General features: G+C 41.8%; 3 protein-coding genes across 5 annotated transcripts; 1 reads left to right on the top strand and 2 right to left on the bottom strand.

Moving 5' to 3' along the window:
• Positions 1–844: 844 nt before the first annotated feature.
• On the bottom strand, positions 845–6,239 carry golga5 (golgin A5). Its single transcript, XM_084575164.1, has 13 exons — positions 5,919–6,239; positions 4,310–4,972; positions 3,877–4,074; positions 3,561–3,780; positions 3,355–3,478; positions 3,052–3,255; positions 2,758–2,928; positions 2,534–2,662; positions 2,345–2,443; positions 2,046–2,268; positions 1,861–1,960; positions 1,679–1,742; positions 845–1,593 (listed from the first exon to the last, which is right to left on the bottom strand). Exons 2-13 carry the CDS (start codon positions 4,962–4,964, stop codon positions 1,516–1,518), a joined length of 2,265 nt encoding a protein of 754 aa, XP_084431290.1. The 5' UTR covers positions 4,965–4,972; positions 5,919–6,239; the 3' UTR covers positions 845–1,515.
• Positions 6,240–6,563: 324 nt separating this feature from the next.
• Positions 6,564–16,157, bottom strand: rtf1 (RTF1 homolog, Paf1/RNA polymerase II complex component). Of its 2 annotated transcripts, none has more exons than XM_084575171.1 (18): positions 15,973–16,157; positions 13,148–13,258; positions 12,916–13,066; positions 11,685–11,886; positions 11,440–11,557; positions 11,144–11,255; positions 10,916–11,054; positions 10,659–10,836; positions 10,454–10,536; positions 10,261–10,348; positions 10,060–10,167; positions 9,896–9,973; positions 9,600–9,721; positions 9,244–9,301; positions 8,695–8,772; positions 8,274–8,375; positions 7,791–7,905; positions 6,564–7,639 (listed from the first exon to the last, which is right to left on the bottom strand). In XM_084575171.1, exons 1-18 carry the CDS (start codon positions 16,054–16,056, stop codon positions 7,533–7,535), a joined length of 2,034 nt encoding a protein of 677 aa, XP_084431297.1. In that variant the 5' UTR covers positions 16,057–16,157; the 3' UTR covers positions 6,564–7,532. The 2 variants fall into 2 exon arrangements, with proteins under 2 accessions (XP_084431297.1, XP_084431296.1); XM_084575170.1 differs by lacking the exon at positions 15,973–16,157 and adding an exon at positions 15,497–15,780.
• Positions 16,158–16,502: 345 nt separating this feature from the next.
• On the top strand, positions 16,503–20,339 carry ndufaf1 (NADH:ubiquinone oxidoreductase complex assembly factor 1). 2 transcript variants are annotated; one of them, XM_084575174.1, is made up of 5 exons: positions 16,503–16,605; positions 18,752–19,297; positions 19,633–19,818; positions 19,955–20,029; positions 20,126–20,339. In XM_084575174.1, exons 2-5 carry the CDS (start codon positions 18,779–18,781, stop codon positions 20,264–20,266), a joined length of 921 nt encoding a protein of 306 aa, XP_084431300.1. In that variant the 5' UTR covers positions 16,503–16,605; positions 18,752–18,778; the 3' UTR covers positions 20,267–20,339. The 2 variants fall into 2 exon arrangements, with proteins under 2 accessions (XP_084431300.1, XP_084431301.1); XM_084575175.1 differs by having other exon boundaries at positions 16,508–16,605; positions 18,755–19,297.
• The last annotated feature ends 44 nt before the right edge of the window (positions 20,340–20,383 follow it).

Here is a 20,383-nt window from a genome sequence, read left to right as displayed (position 1 = left end):
ACTTAGACATGTAGCACCCACCTAGACCAGACCAGACACCCCCACCCCATAGCAATGACACTCCTTGATGGCAGCAGCCATCCTCAGCAGGATGCAGCCTGACACAGACACACACATAAAAATGACTCCAAATGCACTAGATCCCAAACTGCTCAAGTATCTGTGGTATGATTTCTGATGAGTCACAACTGTTTTGGAGGCACAATGGAGATACCATTCTCTGTCCAGCTGTACAACAACTCACCTTTCTGTAACAGATAACTCCGTGTTATTCATGTTAATGGACACTACTGCACCTTACACCTTACCCTGTATATATAATTTATATTCTTCCTTCTCTATTTCTTGTACATTTGTATCAATATGCTAATATGCTAATTTGTACATTTTTGCTTATACTATTTTTATTTTATTTTACTAGATTTTATTTTACTTATTTTTATTTCTATTTTATTTAATCTTTTTTTTTTTTTTATCTGAGGTTCTTAAGAGTGTTTTTTTTTATGTACAACTAAGCTACTGTGACCAAGCAATTTCCCTTGTGGATGAATAAAGTTTATCTAAGTCTAAGTCTAAGACCTACACAATATTAGGAAGGTGGTTGTAATGTTATGCCTGATCGGTGTATATAAAAGGAAAACAGAAATTGGATAAATTGGGTAAAACTGATGTCTAAGATGTACAATTTCTCAGACAATATTTTTTAACTGCGTACATTACTATTATTTAAAAAATTAACATATTCAAGTGTCGATGTGCTAAATAGCCCCCATTATGTATTATAGTATAAGACAAAATACTATAACTATACAGAAACTACTCAAGCCACAAAACTTTATGCACTTTTAATAGAATGTGACCTATTCTAGACCCATGCAATGCATTCTTTCATATTTACTGAAATTAATTTTTATTAGATTCACAGAGATGTTGTGGTTTTTCTTCTGCTTATGGTTTGTGTACATGTTAATAAAAAAAAACATTGGTTTAACACTATGAACGTTGTATATCCTAGAGAATGAATCATCATCGATAAAGTCAGTTATGAGTGTTTTTTATTCAGACTCACATACTCTGTGTTCAAAGGCTGATCTGTACTATGACCGTTAGAGTGACTTTTATGTGTGAGGTCTATCAAACTACATCAGTTTTATTATAAAAGTGGCAGTCTGTGTGGTTTCTTAACTTGTTTATTACAAGATTCTTTTATACATAGTGTTAAATACAATCTCTCAATAGAACAGATCTGAAAGCAGATGATGAGAAGAACAGGTTGTTGTCCTTTTCACGAAACCACCAACACATTATATCACTCTGTAATTACTTTAAAACTCAACGCGGCCGTCTACTATCAGTCTTCGGTCGGAAACGTTAAAGGATAAATCAGAGAAAATGTCTTTAATTCATAGCATATATGTGCAAAACAGGCAGGTCCCAGAGCCCACGATCCAGCAGCTTCCAATCACTGAAGGCCGTAGAAAACCATCTTCAAGCACCCAACCGTAAAACTGAAGCCTATCTTCCGTCAGGATGGCCGTGCATTTCTGGTGTGTACGTCAGAAGAACGATCATCACCCACAGGTGCAGTACGGCCTGGAATAAAACGTTGGTGAATGAGTTAGAAGGTTTTATGACAGGAACGTTTTATGACAAGTCTCTCTTTTAAAAAAAGACTTACCATGTACAGGATAACAAAAACTCTGGCCATAGGGTAACGCCTCAGGAAGATTCCCAGTCTTATGCTGAGAGATAAAAAAAATCTATTTATCACCATGGACAATACTTCTCAAGGAAAATCAACGTAATTAAAGCACAAAAATGATGTTTAAAAACTGCTTGAAGTGAACGGGGAAGGTTTACCTGAAGCGGTCAATAGTGCTGGCTGCCTTGCGTACTTTGCCATACACTCCTGGACTGTCCTGGTCACTGAAGAGCACAGGTGTGCTTCTTTGTCGTGCTCCTAAATAGTGAAATCTAAATGTTAAATACGTGTCTCAAAATGTCTAATCACTAAAACCAACAAACTAACTGCCAGCTTCTCGTACCTGGTCCCTCGACGCCGCTCATGTTGATGGCTTGCCCTCCGCTCTGCGCCCCCTGTGCGTTTTTCAGCTGCTGCTCCAGACGCTCCAGCTGGAAGACCAGGGAGTTCTTCTCCGTCCCCAGAGCCTCCAGCATCGTCTGTTTCTGGATCAGCGTCTCCGTCAGCTGGTGGAGTCGATTCTCCAGCTCTGTTTGACTGCTGCTGCTGAGAGTCTTGTTTGTCAGCTGGAAGACACACAAACCAGATGTCACACGCTGTCAAACTTCACCCCTTTCTCTATATACCGTTAAAGTCACTGACCTGGTTCCTGAGTTTTTGGATTTCATCCTCCCTGTCTTTGATGCGGCTCTGCAGAGTATTTTTGGCTCGATGGTGCTCATCCTCAAGGTACTGCATCTCCTACAAAAAAGCCCAAAACATCTCATATAATGCAATTATTCCATTCTAACAATTTATTTTTGTTATTTTGAGACATTATCACTCCCTTACATGTTTGTAACGCTCCACCTCGGCCTCTACCTCCTGCTTGGTTCTGCTCTGCAGGGCCTGCTGTTCCTGTAACTGCACCTGCTGCTCCCTCCAAGCTTCTGCATCTGCCATGGCCTGATTCTCCAAATCCTGAAGGTTAAATGATCCCCATTTACAGCTGAATCACTGGCATCTTCTCAAAGAATTGAACTAGCAGCCATTAAGTCACTGTTGTAGCCTCTCACCTGTATTTCCGTCTTAAGCGTTTGCACTTGCCCCTGCAGTTTTTGGATCTCCTCCCTCTGCATCTCCTTTTCATGACGTAGATCCTCCAGCTCCACAGCCGTGGCTCCACTGCCGTCTAGAGTGTCCAGACCAGATCCCTCTTTTAGGCTGCTGATCAACTTTTCTTTGGACTAAAAAAAAAAAAAACATTTAAAACATCATTAAAAGAGGAATAAAAAACAGAACCACAAATAACACCGCAACAGTATTGATGCAACCTGTAAAGATTTCTAGAAGGCTTCAGCGGGCCTTACTTGCAGGATGCGTGAAGCTTTGTGTTTGTAGTCTTGTAACTCTTGCTTGGCAGACTCGGCTGCAGCTTTGGCACTTTTCAGTTGCTGTTGGTAGTCGTCTAGCCTGAGCTTCTCCTCTGCTGCTCTCCGCTCTGTTGCAGTCACCGTCTCTGCAAGGGTCTGCCTCTCAGCCTCTAATTTGGACAGGCGGCCGGCATACTCACTCTGCATTAGAAAAGAAGATTAGGAAGTCTCATACTTTCTATGCGTCCATCTCGGACTTAACTGCAGTGAGTGAAGAAAGATGAATCATATCATGCGCACCTGCATCTGCCGGTAGCTGTCCTGTTCCCTCCTGAGAGCCAGTTCAGTCTCTCGCAGCCGCTCTTGGATTGTTTCAAGAGCTTGGGAATGCACGCTGTTCCCTTCTGTGTGGTCTTGCACTATTCTAGAAACAAACAAGGAAACTGTTATCCAACTTGTAAAAAAAAGGGTGATTTCAACTTTAAAACGATTGACACAAAGAGTACCTTGACTTTTCCTTCTGCATCTCCTCTAATGCAACACTCCGGGATTTTAAAAGCTGATCAGCTTCATCAAGTCGGATTTTTAGGACTGCGAGTTGACCATCTTTGGCAGAGAGGGCCTCTGTTAGGTCATCAACATGTGACCTAAGTTCTCGTAAACTGCGGTCAGTGTGGGACTGCTCCGAGTTCCACCTGTCTGCACGTAGGCGGGCCTGGTTCAGTTCTACACAAGCAAAAAAAAAACAAAAAACATCTTCAGAACAGACTGATAGGTATAAAAATGAACACCGTTGTGTTTCTGTTTTGTCTTTTCTCTTACCATCCTGCAGGTCTTTTGCCCTCTGGATGACTGAGGCCATCTCCTGGTTGAGGGAGACCACCTCACTGCGAAGCAGCTGGTTCTCCAGCCGCAGACTGGACAGAATCTGGCTCTGTGGCTCCTCTGTGGGAGGAGGAGGCTCCTGCTTGCTGGACTCCTGAGGGGCAGCCAAGCCGGAGTCTGAACTCTCAGGTGTGTCTGTAGTGGGCAAGAGGAACATACATGCATAAGTGAAATATGATGACTCACACATGAGTACTTATATGTATGTGATTAACGCAGTTCTACGAATGATATCACACGACTCCACTGATCTTTAGGTGGTAATAATTTGCCAAATAATTAAGCAGTGTGCCAGCAAAGGCAGTGAAGAAGACATCAAGCTACTTGGGGGGAAAGGAGAAAACTATTATCAGTGTGGCAGTGGTCATACCTTGGCTTAGTTCTTTAGCAGAGCTCTCCTCTGATGTTTTGTTGCTGTGAGCAGACAGTGAGCTCATGCTGGAGGCCCTGGATAAACCCCGAGTAGAGGGGGGCGTAGACGGGGCTGAGGGGATGGTATGAGGAGTGGTGGAAAGGGGAGGTGTTGGGTTTTGGGCTTCTGTGACTGGATTTGCCACTTTCCCAAGCTCCCTTCTCGAATCCCTCCTGGTGCTGACAGGGGGGTCAGAACTGTTCAGAAAGTCAAAGAGCATGTCATCGTCCACATCCTGCTCGCTCTTTTTGGGCCTGACAAAACCAGACGAGGTCTTGGCAGAGGCGGGAGCGCCGCTGCCAGAACCAGAGGGAGCACCGGCCACGTTGGCGGTCCCAGCCAGCAGGGTTGCATTTGATTTCTTTATGTTGCCAGCCGCAGCGGAGATGTATCCCAGTGCATCATGAGAGGACGCGTACGCATGATGCGTCACAGCTGAGTCGGTCTTGTACCCTGAAGAGATGTAGTCACTTTTGACAGTGGCTTCATCTTCATAGGATGACGAAAAGGAGGATTCTCTGGCCTGGCTTTTGCTCAGGGCGGTGGCTGCTCCTTGGTCCACTTTATTCAGGAAGGTTTCAGCTTTCCCAGCCAAGTCAGTAAGCCAAGACATTTTGCATCCTAATGGCAGAAACATACCAGCAGAGAATGAGAATAAAATGGGATGTTTGCAGACTTACAACATGTTCAGACGCAGCTGATACATATTTATAATCATTTTAACATCTTAAACATGTACTTTAACACATTTCCCCCTTTAAAGGACAAACCATCGATCCTAACGTTAAAAATACTCTTAGGTGTTACTTTTCAAAACTCAAAATTACTGACATAATGAAGAAAATAAGGATAATTCTGGGACTTTAGAGTTCCCTCATCAACCTGTACATGAGCACGGTGAGTGATCGTGGCATTTCTGGACACCACCCTGAATAAATAAAACAAACCACGTTGCAACCTTGTAGTCTTGCATTGGTAATATTAGTTAAATTCAAAGCAAAACGGTCTGTAATTACAAAGTAACAACACTTTTTATAAGCATATACTGTTTACCCCAGAGTTTAGTTTTATGTTTTTGCCAGAAAATCCTTGTAGCCTTACAAATTCACCTTATAATGAAATATAATGTGACATCAAGGAACATGCAGTTCAGTCTGACCAATGTAAAAGAAGCATTTGTGTTGACAATAAGCCCAATAAGTACAAAAATGCATGCATTTAATTTTGCTTGCAGGAGCAATAGCTATTTATGAGGGCAGGTAACGTTAAAATTATGTTAGTCTTTATGAGCAGCCTGAAAGACTCGACCTGTAAATGTATAATTTCTTCAGAGCTAGCATGCTAACCACTTACTAAGCACACTTAGAGCTGTAATAGTGTCTTAACGACACCACCGTGCTTCTGTTAACATATCACGAAGAATAAATATACATATGTTGTAGCTGGAAGGTATCACCGGCGCTGACGTTGCCATAAAACTAATGTAAACACAGTTTGTTCAGGATCAACTCCATCACTGCTAAAGCTAACAGGCTAGCTGGCTACTCAACTAAATCTCGAAACGTACCGTTTGAAGCGACGTGTAGCTCTCAGAACGGCTCCAGTCACCTGGCTATGGCCCAGGTTCAACTGCTAAACATGAAAGGAAGAAATCCGTTTCGATAAACACAGTCAAATGTCATTATCTGTCAAATGGGATATTGGAGATCTTCTCATTACGTGGACCAGGAAGCGCTGCGAGCGAGGACCCCACAACAGAGCGTCTTCGGAAACGCCTGATCAAAAATAAACCAATGAGGTTTCTCAACCGGCGTTTTTATTTGTATAATATAAATATTACCAGATATTAAAAATTTAAAAAAACTACAACACAATTTGGTTATTACGGGCCATTAAATGGAATGAACTGTGACAATGGACTGTTTTATGTGCAACTTTTATTTTATAATCAAATGTACTTCACTGTGGAAAAGACTACACCTTGGACAAAAAATTTACTTTTCAAAATAAAACACCTAGCAAAACTGATAATGTTAATTTCCCCAACATATCCCATTTCTGAAGCTATTTAAGACTACTTAACCCGAATAATCTGAATAAAATAAAAGATATGCGATTTCAGTATTTGTGTGCATCTTCGAAAGATGAAGTATCATACTCAGCAGTGAACGTGTGGTGTCTTTAGTTCAGTAAACACACAATTACACAAAAGTTATGAAACAGTGCCTCTTTATTTTTTTCCGCACTCACTCGAAAATGCATATTTACATGGCATGCCACATCAATACAGGAACTGACTATGGACACAATCAATAACACGTAGAATCTGCTCTGGGAGTTTAGGGCAGAGGAGATTGTCCCATGAACAACCAACCAAGAGATAAGATAAATGAAGCTTTGATACTTCTATACACGTTTAGGCCAGACTAGGCCGATCATAGAAAAGAGTTCCTCTAAATTGGGTTGTTTCAAAGACTTAAAAAGTGATCAAAGTCCAGTTGACACGTAAGGAACTTCTTCACATTTGTCATTGATGGCCGACGCCACGGAAGAGTCTGAGACGGTGATCCTCTACACTCTGCCAAAAAAACCACAAGACTGCTGGAATTCAGGGGCACGGGCAGATGATCGTACATTTATAGGTGGGGGGGAAAAAAGATTTACAACATTTATTCATTCTCGATGAGGGCAAGCTGGTAAACTCCATTAGATGTCCAGTAATTTCAAAATCCCTTAACGTCTTCTAAGATAGTGTCCTTTTTCAGGGTAATAATCCACAAGCGCGATGTCCTTTTTTGGGGGAAAAAAAAGACCCAAGAAAAAAACAAAACAAAAAGGAGTGGACTCCAGAAGCTCCAAAAGAGTGGGGAGAAAAGTTAAATACATAAAAACACACAACTCTGTATACGAGTTTGTCTGTGATAATGCAAAAATAACAAAATAACAGTTGTCTGAACAAGATTCTTCCGATGGAGATCCTTTGAGAAAAAAATGTTGTCTTTGTTCGATCAGTATTTCCTCTGTTGGGATGAACAGTTTCTCGTATCAACATTCAAACACACATCCTCCAGGAATCATTCGCTCTCACACACACACAGACATACTCTCTCTCTTTCTCTCCACCATACACTCTCCTGCACAAACAATTACACATGCAATGTGTTTTCTGGATGAGGTTCCATCAGATCAGGCCCCTCCTCTTCTTGTAGTCCTCCAGGTTGAGGGACCTGCGGGGTGCGCCGTCCTTCACCGGCAGTGCATTGGAGCTCACGGACAGAGACTTTGCTTCTGCAGAACACAACAGCGCAATTACACCTCGGTGCTACACTGCCAAGACCACAACTAGCAATCAGTTCGCACTGCAATCAAGGTGAACGCCGTCGATCTGTGCAGCTCCTGAACTGCATCGTAACACGTGCAAAAGTAAAACCTGCCTCACCTGCATTGGGAACCTGAAGGTCAATCTTGACGTCGAAGTCATGAACTTTAAACAAGTCTTCTGAGAGGTCAGTGGTTGGCTTGGGAGCATCTTTATCTTTTGGGTTTGCTTGGCCCTAGAATGAAGAAAAACAAGATCTAAAAACTCCTCAGGGTAAAGACCTACAATTGAAGTTCAGTCAATGCGAGTGGTACAACAATCCCTTGCACTTAAAACAGAATACACTGTTTATACCCTGTGGCTTTGACATCTTGACAATATTTCAGAATCGTGATAGAAACTATTAAACTAACAATCCCAGATAAAGATCAAATTTATCACCAAACAATGCAATCCACCAGCTGGTGCTCCTGTTTGCATATTTCTTTTGAACAGGACTACAACCAGGACTTGACCTCATTTGCACAAACTCACATTTACAAAGTGAGCACCTTCACTCTTCAAACATGTTTTCTATGAGAGCCGAGGGAGTGCTCTGCTTACCAGTTTGTTCTTCTCTGCACCAGTAGGGTCTGCTCCTGACCCAGAGCCATACTTCTGGTTCAGGTGTGCGAGGATTGCTGCGTGGACTGATGGATCTCTGGCCTGGAGAACGCAGAGGAAGCAGAGTGAGAGATTAGATAGACAAAAGAAGAAGATGCCCGCTGGCAGTGTCTGGACTCCTCTGGCCCGGAGTCAAAAAGCTGAACAAATAGTGATTATGAAGTCATTCATATACTAGCAACAGTTAGCTCTTGGCAACTTCTGGTGAATAAGAAGCTGTTATTTCAAATAATGTACATTTAAGCAAATAAAAGAATCCAACGACACTAAGATTGGACCAAAAAGTCTTTGATCTGCACATCCCATAACACGCAGATATGATATTTGACACAATCAGAAAATCAATAGTGAGTAAACTTACATTCGACACCATGGTGGGTTTGCACTGCCTTCGTGTGAACGGGTCCATTTGTTGGTTTTTTGCGTTTAATCCTTCTGCCTGTTAGTAAAAGAAACAAACAACAACAAAAACTGTTATTGACTCAGATATTCAGTTTTAAGCGGGTTGAATTTAACCACAGCGTATCTGAACACGGTCACGCTGGACTCAAGCCGGACTCACACATTAAAAAACAAAACATTTGAAATATTTCCAATTGAGAAATCTACATAAATTATAATCAATGACAGTTTTCCGAAAAATACTTCTGTACAGATGGACCCTCTCCTCCATGTCCTTCAATAATGTTTCTGTTGTACTTAGAGTATTACAACTGACTTTATATAATAGCAATATATGGTCAAACATTAAAAGTTGTACTAATTTTTAATCCAATTAAATTCAATTGGAGCCGACCAATCAGAGCAGCTTTTCTCTACCTCCGTTTTAACAGGAAACACATAAATATACACCAGCAAACAGCACTCGGCTGGGGGCATTAAGACCAAGCAGGTGAAGGTGGACACTTACCACAAGAGCTTTCTCAGACTCAACAATGTTCCAGCTTCTGTTCCTCTGATTAATGTAGCTGGATGATTAAAAAGATTCCAACAGTCAAAGATAGTAGCAGAGCAGCGATAATAAGAGTTGTATTAAAAAAATTACATTAAAACCTCTGGTATATTTCCATTTATTTGCATTAAATTACTTGAATGTGGATTTCAAACAGAAGCTATATATTTTGTAACTTAATCATTAGCAACATGCAGTGATTTTTAACTAGGGAAGACAAATTCTACCATCACCAACAGAAAAAAACATGAGATTTTAAGCAGGTAAAACATTAAAACACATTGACAGCGTGTATAACTTCATGACTGTAGTACCTGATGGCAGAGATGTTCTTTGTCCTCTGTCTGTCAAGAGCTTCGGCCCTTTCTTCCAGCTCATTCAGCTCATCCTGGATAACTTTCACTTTGTCACCATCTCCACTTTCTTCTGCCATGGCCTTCAATCAAAACCGATAAAAACGTTAAGAGTCAGTTACGAATTTAAAAGATACATTCAAGGATAATCTATTAATGTCAGCGCGTAGAGGGTGCACAAAGAAGAATGATGCTTGAATTGACAACACCTACACATAACTTTTAGAGCTGATTCAAAAACAGTTCTCGTCTCTCACCTTGTCTTTGAGTAACTGCGTTTTCTTCATGGCGTAATTGGGTGGTGCTTTTCGGAATCGGTCCTTCTCTTTAACGATCTGCAGAAAGTTTAGACAAAACAATTGTGTTGCTATTCATCATGTTCGTCGGAGAAATCCATGAACATCCAGGAAAACAAACTCACATCTTCAATGTCTTTGTCGTTGAATTTGTAGTTGAGAGCTTCTTTGATGGACTGCTCCTTCTTGGTGATTTCGTCAAGAGTTGGTACCTGCATGCTGGCGACTATCATCTGCAAAACAGAAAATGAACACACGATACTTAATCTACCTTATTTTACTTTAACAATTACATGTTCGATCGGTTTCTTTTCCCATCCACTTACCGCCTCTTTCCACTTCATGAATTCACTTTCTGTGAACTCTTGATTTGATACAAACTCAAGTCTGAAAACCCGCGTGTCACCGCCATGCCTGAAGAAAGTACAGATCAGCAAAAGTTCATAGTCTATTAACTCATTCTCGACTCCATGTTTAAATATTTCATTTAATATGTTTAAAATGTGACACAACATCTACCTTAATTGTAGTCCCTTGTTTGTTCGCGTTGATCCAAGCTGGTAGACCTTTGCCGTTTCTACTACATCCACAATTTCAGCAACCTTTTGACAAGAAGGAAGGACAAAAATTTAACTAAATCTACTTCTAAAGAGACTAAAGAGAGATTTTTAACTATTATATCCATCATTAATGATTATGTCAGAGCATAAGAAGCCAAACTCACCCTGTAGACTGGTTTACTGCTGCTGTTGCCGATTCCTATCCTCACAAAGCAGCCGGTGACAGTCTTAGCAAAGAAGGGCATGTGGCACCAGCGCTCCAGCTTGTGTCTGGACAGACGGATCCTGTTCAGCTCATCTGGCAGAGAAACGGGCTGCGACTTCGGCGGAGTCTCTTCTTTTCTGTGAACAGTTCAAAAGGTTACACGAAACCGAGAGGAAAGCGCGACGCTGCCGTGAACACGTTACTTAAAATACTTACTCGTCGTCATCGTATGACGAAGAACGCGAACTTCGATCGCTTTTGACTGATGACTTGTCGTCGTCTTCCTCCTCTTCTTCCTCGTCGTCAGAGTAAACCTCGCTCGTCTTCAGGGGTTGACGTTTGGCCAGGAGTTCCGCTGGGAAAAGATGAAATGTCAGACTTCAGAGTCTCTGTTTTTCTTCTTTCTACATGCATCAAGTCACGGAGGAGTGAAAGCACACCAACCTGTTTTGTTTTTCTTCTTCTCACGTTCAGCTTTCAGTTCTTCCATGGCCTGGGATTTCTTGTCAAGTTTTTCGTCACGTTTGGATCGCCTCTCCTTGTTGTGTGACATGACCTGGAGAATGGTGGAAATTACACAAAAAAATGTTAGCCGAAGTATAAAAAAGAGCCACACACTCAAACCTCTTGCCAGTATCAGTTGCCGTGGCAATCATGTACTTAGCAGTGATGCATGGTGATCCACAACAGTGTCAAATAATATGTAATGTTATTCATAATGTGCCAGAAACAGGACTCACCACTTGTGCGTCTTGAACCTGAGATAGTTTCCTTTTTTCTTGCTCTTCCTCCTGCTTCTTTTTCTTCTCCTCCTTCTCTTTCTTCTTTGCCGTCTTCAGCTTCTTCTTAATTTCAAAACTTCGAAAGCAAACACAATCTTAAATGAATAAACAGTGAGCTCAGACGCGGCGAAGACTCTGCCTTTATGCGTGAATAATTTTGCAAGTCGAGCAATTTGATGAAAGAAAAGCTCGTTTCCGCTCACCGTCTCTTTAGCACCTCTCTCTTCTCAATTCTGTTGAAAAGCTCCTGCTCTCTCTCCTTCTCCGTCATCTGCTCCAGGCGAGCTCTGTCCTCGGCGTCGCCCATCAGGTCGTCGTCGTAGCCGTCCCTGAAAACGTCGTCCTCAGACGAGTCCGAGTCGGAGCTGGAGGAGGAGCTGTTGCTCTCCGAATCGGACACCTCGCCTGGACATTTTAAGGAACCACAAAAACAGAAATCACTGCAGGCGTGGATGGCCATCTGAGAGTTTGTCTCCAAAACAAATGATTTTCTAACATTTGATATGATAAAGTGTCAACTTTTTTCAGCAGTAGATATGCAGTTATATCCTGAAGAAATGATGCATCCATGTAATCCACTGTTGCATTAATATTATCTCAGTAATCAGAGGCTCACTAAAATACTTGGAACTGGATTTCACCCATATCAGAGCTGTATTCAGCAAAAGGAACACGTCCTACTGCTGCAGCTTCACATAAAAGATTCTCAAATGCGTAAAAAGTTTGTTTGGAAGTTTGTTTGTCTTGATGTATTCCTGACAAAACATCCACTCTGTGTTTTGCGGTCATTTCATCCAGGTCTGAAATATTAGTCTACTTATTAACTAATAAACCTTGTTGTGTTTTGCCTGCACAAAATGCCTCATTAACACATGTATATACAGTTTCAGGCAGTGAGGGATTAAGTTAAAAAGTTGACATGTGACTGAAATGTCAATGGTACTTTCTAAAAGTAGGGAAAAAAGCAGCTTTGACCAGGTGGTGTTTTTTTTAGGACTTGAGGTCAGTAGTAAAAAAAGATTTTAATATGTATGCACAAGGTGTATTCTTAAAAAAGTAAATTACACTGTAAGTTATGATTATAAAGCAGAGTTTTTCATATACCTAGCTGAATCACAACTTTTTTCCAAAGATTTTTTCCAGGTTTTCTGTAAATGTGTAACACCAGTGCACTGCAGGACAATGTAACGCAAACAACCAAACAACAGCTTAGATGCTACACTATGCGCCAGCTGGGATGAAGAGGATGAGTGAGTCATGTAATCCCAGCCACCTGAAATACCTATGACACCCTGGTGCTGTGTACGGTTCATCATATGCCTGGACATCCTGCTTTGCTATTTAAGTAAGAGGACGTGGAAAGGTGTTTGAGAGGGACCCGAGTGTGAGTCTGACCATGCAACATTTTTTACTTCAAACACTGAAGACACATACCCTCCTCCGGTGCAGAGCTCTCAGCTGAGCTGTCTCCATCTGAGCTGCCGGACGCCGTTGTTTTATTAACCTTCTTCTTTGTAGCGTTCTTCTTTTCAGACCCTTTCCCTTGTTTAACCTTCTTTTTGCCTTTGGTGCCACCCACAGTCCACTAGAAAGAGGAGTGAAACATTCAATGAGATATATCCCAACCTGGAACGTCTATCAGAGCAAATTCTAAAATCCGTCATACCTCATCGTCGCTGTCAGACGTCTCAGAATCTGTAGAAGCTGCTGGTTTGCTAACGGGCTCTTCCTGCTCACCCGAATCAACCCTCTTCCTCTTCGCCAAAGATAATAACTCCTGCAAGTGACAATGCGGTGATAAGGTGCAGAAAGAAGACACAGCACAACATATATAGGCAGCACGTGTCAACATAATCATGATGTGAACTACATAAATATGCCATTTTATGCACAGATATGGCAGCTCACAAAGTAAATCACAAAGACAGCCTGAACCTGATTATTGAAAGTGTGGGAAAAGTTTGAGCAGGGACGTAATGAGACGCACGTTCAGTGAACATGAAGGGGCCCAGCACAGCAGCACAAAGCAATGCACAAGCACCTGAACAGAGAAGAGCCGCCAGATTTCAGCCTCAAAACAACAAGACAGTATCAGTATTTGGACTTTTACAGTGTTTTGTCTTATTGTTGGTTGGTGGTCAGTGCTTGGTAGTCAACGCCGTGTCCTCATTTGTTGTTTTTCAAAGACGAACTCAACTAAAACGCTCCAGGGCAGATGCTAATGACTAGTTGCAGGGCCGCCTTCCAGTGTGTTTTCATTTGCAAACTGGCAAATACGTATTTGTTTAGGTACATCTAGATGTATAAAACTAAACAACATAGTTTTCCATTATGCTCTAAGCGGGTGTAAAGAGTCTTTTCAAGATAAATAATTCTAGTGCATTTCACCGTTCATAATTAGGTCTATAGTCTTAGGCTTTCACGTAAAGCTATGTTATTATAAGAAAATGTTTGAGTAAAAGTTTGAAAGCTTAGTGGCAGAAGGAGAATGTTATTTAGTGGTAAGTCAACCAAAGAATTAATTGACTTCAAAGAATAATTGTTTGTAGAAGACGTGTTAGAAAGTTAGAGACACGGTAAACGTCCCCTACAAATGTGGCTGTAACTGGCAATGAAATGAGCCTAGAGTGATCCAATCATGAGAGGACTTGTTTACAGGTGTAAAAAAAACGTCCCAAACTCGGAGGACTGCGTAGGTTTAAATTCTGAATCCAAGTAAAGCTTCCGAATGAATGACAAGCAGGGGGAAAGGTGCGTTTTTGTTTAGCAGTTGCCAGTTTCCCACAGGTAAAATAATAACACTGATCAATAGTGACCAAAAACACATTCTGGCAGAGGCATGAATACAAACTTGTCTAAGCCGCATTCGTGGAAAACTCAAAGACACTTATTCAGAAGAGGGTCCGATTGTTGACAAAAACATTAATGTGAAGTTGCATCCTCTTCTTTGTAAGAAGACATCACCAACTCACTTCAACTACAGCATCATTATAAAGTTATTTAATCCTGCTGACAGTCACAGTCAGTCATTCACAGCTGACGGTGTTACTGGCACCACACCACAATATGGCCTCCTTATAACGTACATAAAAATAGTTCAAACTTCACATTGAGGCATGCAGATTATAAAGTGTGCAAAATAAAGTCATTTTATATTGGGAGGGTAAAAGCATCTGAATACTGGGACGTTGTTTTACTACTCCCCAAACATTACTTTAGATGAGCGGACACCTCTTGGAGACTAAAATCTAATGGCAGTTTAAGGTAACCAAGGCAATAATGCTCATGTCTCCTCTTTTAGTCCTTGTTTATTCACTACACGTGTTTTATTGTCCGTGTTTCTTGTCAGGTAAAACACAAGTGCCTTGGATTGTTACTGAGAGCAGATTAATAGAGCAACACGTCCGTGCAGTTCTTGGGACTGTCATGTTGCACTCAGCTTGTTTGACAACAACACCGAAATAGAACTTCAGCTATGCGTCCATGGCGTCACCCAGGAGCAAAAGATGCTAGCTAAACCCAATGTGACTCTTTTAATGTGGTAGTTTGTGGGGAAAAAAAAAAAAACAATCAAATTCTCGTCAAGCCTGAAAGGTAGCAAACAATCCCTTCAACTGTGCACGGTCGCAGCCAAGCAGCTCACCAGTCGAAACCAGTCAAAGGCCTATGGCGCGACATTTTCGAGGCAACATAATACTGCATGACGGCTAGCGTTGAGTGCACCTCGTAATGTAACCTTAATGTTAGCACAACTTGGCTCGCCGACTCCAAGGCGGTTGGTTTCCGCACAAGCTCAAACATTTCGCACTGTGCTGAAACAAAAAAAAAGACTAAACCCGATACAGTATGTGTGTCAGGGGTGGCGTGTTTATTCAGAAAAAGAAATGAGGACTGAAAACACTCTCCGCTTGTTCTAGCGAGGCCAAGAACAGCGCAGTTAGCATACATTAGCTTCCCTGTTGACAACTTAGGAAGACGCCAATTTGAACAAAAAAACCGAAAAACTAAAACCTACCTCGTCTAAATTATCGTCACTAGCACTGTCTTCTGAGTCAGAGTCAATCAGGACTCGACCTTTCCGCTTCTTTACATTCACCATAATTAGCTGGACAGGCTAACCTGCTAGCTACCCCTGTGTCGTCTAAATGTTTGAGGCTAGCGGTTGCTGCTACCTAGCTGTCAGCCACACAAAGGTAGTACTGGGCATGCGCGCTAGTAAAGCTCCCATAGTTACCGAAAGAGTTTGTATGCCCGGCTGCTTAAACGCATGCTATAAAATCATATTAGCGTTTCTGCTTCTCACATGATATCCAGAAAATATAGAAAATAGAAAAAAAAATAGAAAATACACTATGATCGCTCTACTGCATATTGTTAACACGAGCCCAAACACCTCGCAGTCAGTTAGCATTCATTAGCTTCACCTCGAATTGTTTACAACTTAGGAAGTCAAAGTCTACTTGAAACAACGTCAGAAAATTGAACACTTACCTGGTCTAAATTATCATCACTGGCACTGTCTTCGGACTCGGAGTCAATCACGACTCGACCTTTCCGCTTCTTTACATTCACCATGATTAGCCGTGCAGCTAACCTGCTAACTATACCCGTGTCGTCTGATGCTGCTCGAGGCTAGCCGTAGCTGCTGCTTAGCTAGTTCACTCCGCAGTCGAGAAGCGACACACACAAAAGCAGCACTGAGCATGCGTGCTCGATTTGATACCGCAATTTATATTATTAGCTTCCATGTCTGATTGAGATATAAAATCCTATTTGTGTTTGTCGTGTTATTTTATTCATGGTGTTCAAACAGTTTTAGACACGAAACGAACAGACACAAGGTCATTGGTAGTTAGCACAGAGGGGAACTGTATGTGTGCGGCAAGTGTGTCAGTCAGAACTGACGTCGTTGGTGCACTCAAGCTACGTTCAAGATCAAACCTTTTACTGTTGCAAATATGCGTTCACACGTTTCTCATTGGCCACCCTGTGTTACGTTTAACTCAACGTGTTGTGAACGCAACCCGTGTGCTACCACTGGGTTCCCCCGTATGGATCATGACAACCTTGGGCTACCGCACGAGTATTCAGGAGCAGTTTTTTAGTAGTTTTACCTTCAAAACGGTAAGTAATAAATATTTAGCTATATACATTGTTGTTAAAATCGTGTCAGACTCGCTGATTCACACTGATGTGTTCACCAGGCATTAGCCGCTACAGCGTGTTCAGAGATTAGTAGAATGAGATTATGCTAGTTTTGCAACGGTATTCAGTCTATTTCAGTGTATTTATATACAACTGACTAATTTATAGTAACTTTGACTAAAGATGTGAACATTTTAATACAAGCTCTAACCAACCAATGTTTCGTAGTGGCTTATAGCTTTATTTATTAATTCATTACTTCAAAAACAGAGTCAGAAATAATGAAAAATGCCTTTCAAAAGACAAAACAGCTCAGGTATACTTATTGAATTTGTTGTCAGAAACATGTTGGATTGCACCTAAAACACTAAATACAACAATTCATGTACCACAAGAAATACATTTAAGCAGCATCAATACAAAAACACGTTTCACAAGTATAAAATCCTCCACTAAATAATTATATACAGTGGGGAAAATAAGTATTTGATACACCGCCGATTTTGCAAGTTTCCCCCCTTATAAAGAATGGAGAGGTCTGTAATTTTCATCAAAGGTACACTTCAACTGTGAGAGACAGAATCTAAAATAAAAATGCAGAAAATCACATTGTATGATTTTTAAATAATTAATTTGTATTTTATTGCATGAAATAAGTATTTGATCCCCTAACAACCAGCAAGGATTCTGGCTCTCGCAGACCTGTTGGTTAGTCTTTAAGAAGCCCTCCTATCCTCCACTCGTTACCTGTATTAATTGCACCAGTCTGAACTCGTTATCTGTATTAAAGACACCTGTCCACACACATAATTGATCACACTCCAACCGCTCCACCATGGCCAAGACCATAGAGCTGTTTAAGGACACCAGAGACAAAATTGTAGACCTGCACATGGCTGGGATAGGCTACAGGACAACAGGCAAGCAGCTTGGTGAGAAGACAACAACTGTTGGTGCAATTATTAGAAAATGGAAGGGACTCAAGATGACTGTCAGTCTCCTTCGGACTGGGGCTCCATGCAAGATCTCGCCTCGTGGAGTGTCAGTGATCATGACAAAGGTGAGGGATCAGCCCAGAACTACAAAGGAGGACCTGGTCTATGACCTGAAGAGAGCTGGGACCACAGTCTCAATGGTTACCATTAATAACACACTACGCTGCCACGGATTAAAATCCTGCAGCACATGCAAGGTCCTCCTGCTTAAGCCAGCACGTGTCCAGGCCCGTCTGAAGTTTGCCAATGGCCACCTGGATGATCCAGAGGAGGCATGGGAGAAGGTCATGTGGTCAGATGAGACCAAAAGTTAACTTTTTGGTATAAACTCCACTCGCCGTGTTTGGAGGAAAAAGAAGGATGAGTACAATCCCAAGAACACCATCCCAACTGTGAAGCATGGGGGTAGAAACATAATGCTTTGGTGGTAGTTTTCTGCAAACGGACCAGGACGAGTGCACCGTATGGAGGAGAGGATGGATGGGGCCATGTATTGCGAGATTTTGGGTAACAACCTCCTTCCCTCAGTAAGAGCACTGAAGATGGGTCGTGGCTGGGTCTTCCAGCATGACAATGACCTGAAACACACAGCCATGGCAACTAAGGGGTGGCTCCGTAAGAAGCATTTCAAGGTCCTGGAGTGGTCTAGTCAGTCTCTAGACTTAAACCCAATAGAAAATCTTTGGAGGGAGATGAAACTCTGTGTTGCCCAGCTACAGCCTCGAAACCTGAAAGATCTGGAGGAGTGGGCCAAAATCCCTGCTGCAGTGTGCGCAAACCTGGTCAAGAACTATAGGAAACGTTTGTTTCTCTGTAATTGGATCTGTACTAAATATTAAGTTCTGTTTTTCTAGTGTATCAAATACTTATTTCATGCAATATAATGCAAATTAATTATTTAAAAGTCATACAATGTGATTTTCCGGATTTTTATTTTAGATTCTGTCTCTCACAGTTGAAGTGTACCTATGATGAAAATTACAGACCTCTCCATTCTTTATAAGGGGGGAAACTTGCAAAATCTGTGGTGTATCAAATACTTATTTTCCCCACTGTAGTGTGTGTAAATAACCATTGTGATTGTAAATCCATCTTGATTGCTCACTATCATTTTCTCTGTCATATCCCAGCAGTGAATCGTCCAGATCAGAACTGAGATGTCCCTGCCCAGCATCACACGTCTCCCTCCGGTGAGGCTGCTGACCTCCGTCCACCACCATCACCAGCAGCTGCTCGTCCCCTCCGTCACCCCGCTCTCTGTGCCCAGAAGAGCCATGATCTATGGTAAATACAGACGGCCCGGTGAGCCCATAGAGGACAAGCCTCCGTGGAAGAGGATTAACTTTGACTTCTCCAAGGGTTTGGAGGGGATGAAGAAGCACTTCGCTCTGCTGAAAAAAGAGCTCACGGACCCCTGGATCGGCCCGGAGGGCAAGCCGATCCTTGAGCACATGCAGGAGCAGAACAGAGTGCTGTGGGAATTCAGAGGTCCAGAGAGCCTGAACGAGTGGACGGTGTCCTCTGATCATGAGATAGGGGGGAAAAGTGAAGTGTATCTGAAGCTTGGAAAGAACAACAACACCTGTTTTCTGTACGGGACTCTGTGCTCTACGCCACCAAAAGATGGAGAAACGCGCTACAGTGGATACTGCACCATGCGCTCAAAGCAACCACTGGTTAGTATAGTACTTTTGACATTTCTGCTTTTTACTCATGCTTGTGGGATTATACATTCACTTTCAATCAGTTACTCATTTAAAAATGTATTTATTAAATATAGGCTTCAATACTTGAATATTTTTATCCTTCACTGGCTTCGTAGGCAAAGATTTATTTTTGTAAATCATAATAATTGCTTTTTCTCTGGTGGCTTGAGAGATTAATCTCTGTTTTTAGCTTTTGTGTTTTTTGTATTGTGAACAGCTGTCAAGTAAAATAAATTCCCTTTAATTATGGATAATTTATGACTGCAACAGCTAAACGAGTTAACCTCTGAAACATTTTGTCCTAGGCTTCATTTGATAGAAAAAAACACTTCGATTGGTCCAGCTTTAACACCCTTCATCTGCGCATACGCGGCGATGGCCGTCCATGGATGATCAACATCACACCGGAAACGTTCTTCACTCACCAGGCAGATGATATTTACAATTACTTCCTGTACACCAGGGGGGGACCCTACTGGCAAGATGTTAAGGTGAGGAAAACACTGAGAAGTTCTTTGTAGGTTTGTCTTTTATGTTCTGTTGATGAGATGCTATGAAGTCCCTGGATAACTTTGTCACATTTATTTTAAGGAGTATCACCATAACTGACGCGTTGCTCATTTGCAGATACCATTCTCCAAGTTCTTTCTCACACATCGAGGGAGGATACAAGATGACCAACATCCTCTCTGGCTGGACAAGGTAGCTCAAATAAACAAAGCTGTGGCAAAGTTACGCTACGTAGCAGGCCTGTATCTTTACCCGAAGTTTTTTTTTTTTCCCCCTACTTATCTACAGGTCAACACCATCGGGTTCAGCCTGGCAGACAAAGCAGACGGTCCTTTCCAGCTTGAGATTGATTTCATCGGTGTCTGTAAAGATTACGCTCACACTGAGGAGTTTGCCTACGAGGTGTACAAGAGGAACCCGGAAGTTTGAGGACAATGCACGATGCAGCGGTTGAACTTTTTTATTGGAAAACCAATTAAACCGTCACATGAGTCGACACAGATGATATGGATTCTAGTTCATGTACAGTGGTACCTGACTGAATTG

The sequence above is a fragment of the Chelon labrosus genome (assembly GCF_963514085.1).
Source record: "Chelon labrosus genome assembly, contig: SCAFFOLD_54, whole genome shotgun sequence".
Lineage (NCBI taxonomy): Eukaryota > Metazoa > Chordata > Actinopteri > Mugiliformes > Mugilidae > Chelon > Chelon labrosus.
The sequence above is the reverse complement of the archived record's forward strand: the minus strand, read 5'-3'. Positions and strand labels throughout refer to the sequence as shown.

Excerpts from the sequence above, each read along its gene's own strand:
- golga5 (XM_084575164.1), bottom strand. The coding sequence starts at position 4,964 with ATGTCTTGGCTTACTGACTTGGCTGGGAAAGCTGAAACCTTCCTGAAT. Across the intron at positions 2,929-3,051 it reads AAGCTTCACGCATCCTGCAA|TCCAAAGAAAAGTTGATCAG; the intron begins GTAAGGCCCGCT and ends TTTTTTTTTTAG. Across the intron at positions 2,444-2,533 it reads AGGTGGAGCGTTACAAACAT|GAGATGCAGTACCTTGAGGA; the intron begins GTAAGGGAGTGA and ends GCTTTTTTGTAG.
- rtf1 (XM_084575171.1), bottom strand. The coding sequence starts at position 16,056 with ATGGTGAATGTAAAGAAGCGGAAAGGTCGAGTCGTGATTGACTCCGAG. Across the intron at positions 10,837-10,915 it reads TCGTCATACGATGACGACGA|AAAAGAAGAGACTCCGCCGA; the intron begins GTAAGTATTTTA and ends AACTGTTCACAG. Across the intron at positions 9,722-9,895 it reads CGCAGTTACTCAAAGACAAG|GCCATGGCAGAAGAAAGTGG; the intron begins GTGAGAGACGAG and ends TTTTGATTGAAG.
- ndufaf1 (XM_084575174.1), top strand. The coding sequence starts at position 18,779 with ATGTCCCTGCCCAGCATCACACGTCTCCCTCCGGTGAGGCTGCTGACC. Across the intron at positions 19,298-19,632 it reads TGCGCTCAAAGCAACCACTG|GCTTCATTTGATAGAAAAAA; the intron begins GTTAGTATAGTA and ends ATTTTGTCCTAG. Across the intron at positions 19,819-19,954 it reads CCTACTGGCAAGATGTTAAG|ATACCATTCTCCAAGTTCTT; the intron begins GTGAGGAAAACA and ends GCTCATTTGCAG.